We start from the raw sequence: 8,319 nt of genomic DNA on the forward strand, positions 1-8,319 counted from the left end.
TCTTCTTGTAGGGTGACTAGGCAATGCAGTTAGACAGGAAAAATTTTATTTATTTATTTATGTGTGTATGTATGTATATATGTATGTATGGCTGTGTTGGGTCTTGGTTGCGGTGCACGGGCTTCTCATTGCAGTGGCTTCTCTGTTGCAGAGCACGGGCTCTAGGCTTGTGGGCTTCAGTAGTTGTGGCACATGGTCTCAGTAGTTGTGGCTCGCAGGCTCTAGAGCGCAGGCTCAGTAGTTGTGGCGCAGGAGCCCAGTTGCTCCACGGCATGTGGGATCTTCCCGGACCAGGGATCAAACCCGTGTCCCCTGCATTGGCAGGCGGATTCTTAACCACTGTGCCACCAGGGAAGTCCCAAGAAAAATAATTTAAAGCTGTGAACATCAAAAAGAAAAGGAAAAACTGTTCGTATGTAAACATGAACATGTGTACTTAGAAATCCCAAGAAAAGTAACCGAGGGACTTCCCTGGTGGCACAGTGGATAAGAATCCGCCTGCCAACGCAGGGGACGTTGGTTCGAGCCTTGGTCCGGGAAGATCCCACATGCTCCAGAGCAACTAAGCCCGTGCGTCACAACTTCTGAGCCTGCTCTCTAGAGCCTGTGAGCCACAACTACTAGAGCCCATGCTCCATTAGAGAAGCCACCGCATTGAGAAGCCTGCGCACCTCAACAAAGCATAGCCACTGCTCGCTGCAACTAGAGAAAAGCCCACGCACAGCAACGAAGACCCAATGCAGCCAAAAAAAAAAAAAAAAAAAAAAGATATAATGGGAGAAAAGATAGCAATAAAAGAGATAAGATTCAGGAATTCCCTGGCATTCTAGTGGTTAGGACTCCGCGTTTTCACTGCCAAGGACCCGGGTTCAATAACTGGTCAGGGGACCAAGATCCCGCAAGCCGTGTGGAAGGGAAGAAAAAAAAAAAAAAAGATAAGATTCTAGGAATAGGGCTTCCCTGGTGGCGCAGTGGTTGAGAGTCCACCTGTCGATGCAGGGGACACGGGTTCATGCCCCGCTCCGGGAAGATCCCACATGCCGCGGAGCGGCTGGGCCCGTGAGCCATGGCCGCTGAGCCTGCGCGTCCGGGGCCTGTGCTCCGCAACAGGAGAGGCCACAGCAGTGAGAGGTCTGCATACCTCAAAAAAAAAAAAAAAAAAAAAAAAGATTCTAGGAATAAGTTTCACAAGAATCTGATGAAATGGGTTGGAAGAACACTTGCAAGCACCCCTGAGGGAACTCGGGAGACAGCTGAGTGGAAAGCTCACCTCCTTGTGAGTATCTCCCATGTTCTGCAGTCAGGTGAAAGACGAAGCCCCGCCCAGCATGCTGGATGCTCTTCTGGCCATTCGCAAGGCTGGCTGAGTTCTTGGCTGGTGTGGTGGGAAGCCCTGACCTCTCCAACCCTTGCCCTCAGACGAAGGCCTTCATCCACCATGAGCTGCTGGCCTACCTGTACTCATCGGCGGACCAGAGCAGCCTCATGGAGGAGTCAGCTGACCAGGCCCAGCGGCGGGACGATATGCTGCGCATGTACCACGCGCTCAAGGAGGCGCTCAGCATCATCGGGGACATCAGCACCAGCACGGTGTCCACGCCCGTGCCCCCGCCCGTTGATGACACCTGGCTCCAGAGCACCAGCAGCCACAGGTCTGCGAGGCCTGGTCGCCTGCAGGCTGCAGAGGCTGCTGCCTGCGGGATCCGAGCTCCACCCCCTGCCACGCCCCCACGTGTCCATCAGGGCACAACCCATGGGTGGGCGGGGTGCAGGGGCCCCGACCACAGATGGCTTAGCACCCAGGGCTAGCCACAGTGTGGGACGGCCTCCCTGCCTAGGCCTGAAGGGACTGGAGACAGAGGGTTAAAGGCCGGCCTGTCTCCTGGTGCCTTCCATTGGTTAAGCCCCAAACAGAAGCCAGAGAGGGCAAGGGGCCTGGGCAACCTCGGCCATAGGGGTGAGCCTCCTGGGGCACAGAGAATAGCTGAGAAGGGCGGGTGCGGGGGGAACTGGAGGGACACGTGGAGGGTGTAACTGGCATCCCCCGCCCTGTCCACCCTGGAGCTGAGATGGAAATAAGGCCCTGGCATGGGCAAGTCAGAGCATCGGGCAGGGACATCTAACCAGTGACGGGACAGATAGTGGGAGGAGAGAGGACTGGTCAGGGAAATTTCAGAAGGTGCCAGCCCTACTGAGCCCTCGGGGAGAGGGCACAGCAACCAGCCTGAGGGGCATCAAGTGCTTGGCCCCAGAGGGGAGCCTTGGGCGGGGAGGGGCACCTGGGACAGAGGCCGGTGGGCCCTGCAGCCTCTGGAGGTATTTGGCCCTGATCTGAAGGGCAGGGCTGGGCTCTGAAAGGATCTTTGGCTATAGAGGGGGGATTGGAGGAGCTGGGGGAGGCCCGAGTGGGGCCAGTGAGAGAGGAATGCCCAAGGGAACGAGGCCAGAGGGAAGCAGGAGCCCTTCGCAGCTGAGGACAGGTGCTGCGCCCTGGCTCAGGTCTTGGGGCTGGACAGAGGGGCCCAGTGTATCTGCGCTGCCCCACGCCCAGGACCGGGCAGTCACCTGCATCTGGCTGGGTGGTAGCGGGTGCCAGCCCATGTTACAGAGGCCACCGTGGCCAGCACCCCATGCCCTGCCTCGGGCTTCCACGGCCACACGGATGCGGCCAGTGCTGCCACCCCCCACCTTCAGCTCACACCCTCTCCTTCCTCCACAGCCCCACTCTGCAGCGCCGGCCTGTGTCCAGCATGCACCCCCCAGGCCGGCCCCCAGCAGTGAGGGGCCCCACCCCGGGGCCCCCCCTGATTCCTGTGCCGGTGGGGGCAGCAGCCTCCTTCTCAGCGCCCCCCATCCCATCCCGGCCTGGACCCCACCCCAGCGTGTTTGCCAACAATGACCCCTTCTCAGCCCCGCCTCAGATCCCATCTCGGCCAGCTCGGATTCCACCCGGCATCCCCCCCGGAGTGCCCAGGTAAGGCTGGACTCCCTCGCTGCCTGCCACCTAGAGCCACCAGCCTGCACCCTGCAGGGAGCGGAGGAATCACTGGCATCCCCATTGGGCCAGTGGGGAAACTGAGACTCAGAGAGGCCAAATTCACAGAGTGGTGGAGTCAGGGTGACTCCCAGGCTCTTAGGCCTGTCCTCTTCGTGAGCAAATGGGCCCGCCATGTAGCTTGGGTCCCCTCCCACGGGGCCCCTTCTTCCGGTTTTGACCTGTTCCCTTTCTGAGGATACACACATCAGTCACTGTCCGCCCCGGCCCTGCCTCTCCCCACCCTGCAGGCCAGGGTCTTTCCTCCCCACTTCTCCTGTAAGTAACCTGAGGTCCAGGGCGGGCGGGGGACTTGCCCAAGGTCACAGAGCAAGGGAGTAATGGCGGGGGTACTGATGTCCAGGCTTGGCACACTACTTTCAAGCACCCAAGCAGCCTTTAGAGGAGAGGCCGGCTTCGGCCAGCAGCCTGGGGCAGCGGTGGTGGGGCCTGGGTCCTCCTCCTTGCCCTGCTTCCGGCCTCAACTGCCCTCTCCCCTTCCCCGTCTGTCTCTATTCTCTTTGCAGCAGAAGACCCCCTGCTGCGCCCAGCCGGCCCACCATTATCCGCCCAGCCGAGCCATCCCTGCTCGACTAGGCTGCGGGCGGCATGTTCTCAGGGGTCCTCGAGCAGGACCCTCGGTGCAGGAGCTTCGGTGGTCCGGACCCATCCACCGCCACCCCCGGCCCTCCAGTCCCCACGCGGGACCAGGCTCCCTGCAGGCAGCCCCTGACTCTTCCCTAACCCTGGCCCCAGTCAGGGGCTGGCCTGGCCCCCATCCCCAGCTGGACACAGCACTGAATGGAGGGGCCCTGTAGCCCCAGGACGAGGGGAGCCGGGGTGTTGCACTTTGGGGGATGGGGTCTCAGGTAGCAGAGGAGGCAGCTGCGTCCTGAGTGCCATCTTGAATGAGGGGTCCAGGCTGGGGTGGCGGCGCTCACCCAGGGGCTTCTCTCGCCAGGAAAGCCTGAGTAGGCCAGGCCTTATAGAAACGGCACCGAGGGTGTCCATACCCCCAGTCCTTGCTGGGGCACAAGGAGTGTGTCTGCTTCTCAGCAGTGGGAGCTCCCAGTGGCGAGCCAGGCCCAGTGGGCCCAGCGCTACCCGCCCGCCCAAGTTGTACATATTCCTTCCTTGGCCGTATTAACCGCACGGCCCAGCCTCAGCTGCCGGAGGTGCCTTTCCCAGGTCCGGAACACTCGGCCTGGCCAACCTCGCTGTCTCCTCCCTGGGCCATCTCCTCCTCCTGGGTCCCCGGGGCAACCTGGGCTCAGGGCTGAGTGGGTGGGGAAGCTTCGGGGGCCTCTGGGCTCCCACTCAGGCCTCCCCCACGGGTCAGGCCCAGGTGGCCTCTCTGTGAGCAGACCTTCTCGCTCGCTCGGTTTGACCACTGTAAGTGCCTGCACTCTGTATCCTATTAATAAACTAAAATAAAGGGAAGACGCTTCTGGTGGCTGCTGTGTGGGCCTTTTGTGTTGACCTTCAGGCTGAGGACGGGGGCTGCTGGCCTTCCCTCTTCCCCCTCCCACCTGCCCCCCAAACGGCACTGCTCTTGGGGAGAGGGTTCACTTCTGGAGGGGAGAGCTTTTACTTTCCTTAACACTTCAGGAGTAGGAGCAGACATTCACGCAGCCACACAGGCCTGGCTATCCCCCCACCTGCACCCCAGACGGCACTGGTAATAGAGGCCAGAACGGGGGCCTGCGCCAGGCGTCGCAGTTACTGAGGGGAGAGGGCCTCCTGGCCCTGCGCCCCAGACTGTGCCGCAGTCAGGCCCCCTGCCCACCCCCAGTCTCCTGAGGACTTTCCCCAGAGGTCCCCTTCGCCCTCTTCGGGGCACAGGCCTTCCAGCCCAGCCGGGGACACAGTTAAACTTTGCTTTTTCTGATTTTTCTCTTGTGCCCAGGCGACCACCTCCATCGGCTCCTGCCCGACCTTTCTTCTGAGCTTCGTGGGAGACCCCTCCCGCCTGCCTGGCTGCCCCCTTGGGGGCAGGTCTGTCCCGGCTGGTGTCCCTGAGCCCCAATCACCAGGCTCTGTGATTTTTCTGACCATAATTTATTGACTCTGGTGCCCAGGCCAGACCGCCCTTTGTTCCATCAGGCTCCTGTGCAGGCTTTGGCTGAGGCCACCCCTCAGCCCTGTCTGGGGCCCCTGCAGGGACAGCGGGAGGGGCGGGTGGTCTCGGAGGCCCCGCTCCTGGAGTTCTGTGACCAGACCTCACACCCAGCCTGCCCCCAGCTGGGCCGAGGGGCCGGGCCCCTTCCTGTCAATAAAGTGACTGTTCTCTCAAGAACACTGCGGCCACGTCTCCTTCCCGGCCCCTAGCACGAGCAGGCCACCCCCAGCAGTAGCACAGGCCTCAGGTGGAGCCACGAGGAGAAGAAGGAAGCCATGGCATCCCACAGCAGCAAGCCCCTTCCTACCGGGACCTGGCTTGGAGGGTCAGTGGGGAAGGGAAGGGGGAGTTTGCTTCCTGGGCCCCGTCTGCACCGCATAGGGCTGGTGCAGGCTGGAAGACTCCGGCTAAGGCACGTTACAGTAGGGGACAGAGGCAGGGCCAGAAAACCCAAGGGTTGCATTCGAACGCTGCAGTGCCCCCCATGCACAATTCCCGGGTGCTAAGCCACCCCTCCTGGAGCGCCCACGTCTGCAAGCCAGCTGGTATTCCCTACCCGGCTCCTGAAGGGAGGAGATGCAGGAGGGACCCACACCTCAGCCCCAAACTGCACAACCTCCCCTCCCGTAGGCAACTAAGCTGGGGAAGGGACACCCCCCCGACTAAGTCTCACACATGCGGCTTGCTGCTCTTCCTTTTGCCTGTTCTTCCATGGCAGCGGGCTACGTAGGCACGGGCCGCTTGTCTTGAAAGAAGCGCTTGAGTGTGCAGACTTGCAGCACAGCCACGAGCAGCAACACGGCCACGTTCACGGCCGACCAGAAGTTGACCCGCTCCAGGTTGCCCTCTTGCAGGTTGCGGTCACGTGCCTCAAAGGCCCGCAGCAGAGTCAGCATTTGGATGCTGCGCTCAAGCCGGATCCTCATGGTCTCGATGGACTCCTATGGCACAGAGGGAGAAGCAGGTCAAGGTTTTGTCCTGCAGAATGGGGTGAAAGTTCATGTTTGGGGGGAGAGGGGGAGACAGCTGAGAGCACAGACTCAGTGGCCAGGCTGCCTGAGTCTAAATCCCTCTGCCACTCAATGGCTGTGTGACCGTAAGCAAGTAAATAACCTCTCTGGGCCTCAGTTTCCTCCTCAGAATTAAACCTCAGAGTTGCCATGAGAATTGAATGCCTAATTTTTTTTTTTTTTGGCCGTGCCACATGGCTTGCGGGACCTTGGTTCCCCAAGAAGGGATCAAACCCCGGCCCCTGGCAGTGGAAGCTTGGACTCCTAGCCACTGGACTGCCGGGGAAATTCCTGAATGCCTAATTAAGTATAAAGAACATATTAGTGATTAATAAATAGCAGTAGGTGAAGCCAGACTGCTTGGGTTCAAATATTGGCTCTGTCAGTTGCTGGCTGTGTGGCCTTAGAAGAGTTACTTAGCCATCTTGTGCATCAGTTTCCCCAACTGTAAAATGGGGGTAGGGCTTCCCTGGTGGCGCAGTGGTTGGGAGTCCGCCTGCCGATGCAGGGGACGCGGGTTCGTGCCCCGGTTTGGGAAGATCCCACATGCCGCGGAGCGGCTGGGTCCGTGAGCCATGGCCGCTGGGCCTGCGCGTCCGGAGCCTGTGCTCCATGGCGGGAGAGGCCACGGTGGTGAGAGGCCCGTGTACCCCCCCAAAAAAATGGGGGATAATTAGAGCACACTCCCTATATATAAGGTGGTTATGGAGATTTAATGAGTTATTTAAGCCCTTAGAACAAGGTTTACACCTAGAAATGTTCTACTGTTACTAGGTTGGGGGTACCAGTATGTAGGAAAGGCAGGGTCAGGCCAAGGCGGACCCCAGTCAAGGTGAGGGGGTAGGGTCCAATGCCAGAGATCTGGGAGGAGTGGCCCCAGCTTGGCCTGGGCGCACCTTGATGTCCTCCATCTTGACATCCAGCATCTCCTCGGGCTCCACAGCCTCTGCCCAACCCTCCACCTCCTCATCATCCTGCAGGCTGTCAAAGATGAGTTCAAAGAACACCAGCTTCTCTGAGATGGTGCTGAAGGAGTTGTCAAAGCACAGCTTGTAATCCCCGGCCTCCGTGGGCTCCACCCTGGGCAGACAGATACACAGACATGACCCTGAGTGGCCGGCCAGCCAGACTTTTCAAGGCAGGCAGGGTGGTAACCCGAGGCCGCTGGTGAGGGGCAGGGCTGTAACTGAACCTGGGCAGCCAGCAGGACTTAACTCACGTGTGCACACCGTCTGCCTTGCGGGACTCACTGACCAGCAGCACTCCCTGAGGGCTCTCCAGAGTGAAATCCACGTCCAGCCCAGCACCTCCGATCACCTGGGGGGCAGGTAAGAGCGGGTGGAGGGCTAGGGGTAGGCCAAGGGCACCTGCCAGAGAAGGCCAGGGCTCGGCCGACCGGCACAGACCCGTACCGACCACCACCAGGGGCCTACCTGTGCTCCGACACCTACACCTGCAAGCCAGTCCCGCCCCTCTCCCGTGCTTCTGGCCGCGCCCCTTGCCTTGACTCCGCCCCCATTGATTTGATGGCCTCAGGACCGGCTCTTTTATCTGGTCACGCCCCCCCAGAGACCACGTCCCGGCTTGGCCACACCCCAAATGAGATGACGGAGCCCAGCAGGTTGGCCACGCCCTTTCTTGTACAGCATTCTGGTCTCGCAACTCCCGCAATCGACCAAACCCTTTTGGCCACGCCCACCCGCGAGGGTCCTGCCTTCTGAAGGGCTCCCTCGTTCTCCCGATGGCCCCGCCTCCCCGCTGCCCCACTCTAGCCCCGCCTTCTGCCATTATTCCCATCCCTTCTGCTCCCACGCGCTGTCCCCGCCCCCTCCGCCTAGCTCTCCCTGGCTCCGCCCCCGCGCTCCTACGCACGGGCTCCTCCTCCTTCCCTCTTCAATGCATGCAGTGCTTGGTCTGTATGGCCACGCCCTCTCTCCCTGGCTCCGCTCGCTCTACGGCCCGGGACACTCTACCTGGTACTCAGTCTCAAGGCTTGCGTTGGCCGGCGCGGACTGATAGAAACATTGCTTCCGCCCCGCAGGCAGTAGGAACGTGAACTCGCCGTCCTGGATCGGCGGGGGCCCTGCCCCTCCCACCCCCACTGGCGGCAATAGTAGCCACAGGGCCAAGGCTAAGGCCGCGCCGGCCGCCATCAT

General features: G+C 60.8%; 2 protein-coding genes across 8 annotated transcripts in view; one reads left to right on the plus strand and one right to left on the minus strand.

Moving 5' to 3' along the window:
- The window catches only part of DNM2 (dynamin 2), a gene marked incomplete at its 5' end in the record, with an annotated part of 93,850 nt that extends 88,520 nt beyond the window's left edge, over positions 1-5,330 (plus strand). For 2 of the 7 annotated variants that reach the window (XM_079701947.1, XM_079701948.1), the window contains 3 exons: positions 1,420-1,652; positions 2,720-2,974; positions 3,562-5,330. In XM_079701947.1, coding sequence (XP_079558073.1) covers positions 1,420-1,652; positions 2,720-2,974; positions 3,562-3,631 — 558 coding nt within the window. In that variant the 3' untranslated portion in view covers positions 3,632-5,330. Of the gene's footprint in view, positions 1-1,419; positions 1,662-2,719; positions 2,975-3,561 lie in introns of all 7 variants that reach the window. The other 5 variants (XM_079701949.1, XM_079701953.1, XM_079701951.1 and 2 more) reach the window with 3 other exon arrangements.
- A 545-nt stretch (positions 5,331-5,875) lies between these two features.
- On the minus strand, positions 5,876-8,319 carry TMED1 (transmembrane p24 trafficking protein 1; the record flags this gene model as incomplete). Its single annotated transcript, XM_079703521.1, has 4 exons — positions 5,876-6,094; positions 7,060-7,243; positions 7,383-7,480; positions 8,137-8,319. 4 exons carry the CDS (start codon positions 8,317-8,319, stop codon positions 5,876-5,878), a joined length of 684 nt encoding a protein of 227 aa, XP_079559647.1.

The sequence above is a fragment of the Hyperoodon ampullatus genome (assembly GCF_949752795.1).
Source record: "Hyperoodon ampullatus genome assembly, chromosome: 4".
NCBI lineage: Eukaryota > Metazoa > Chordata > Mammalia > Artiodactyla > Ziphiidae > Hyperoodon > Hyperoodon ampullatus.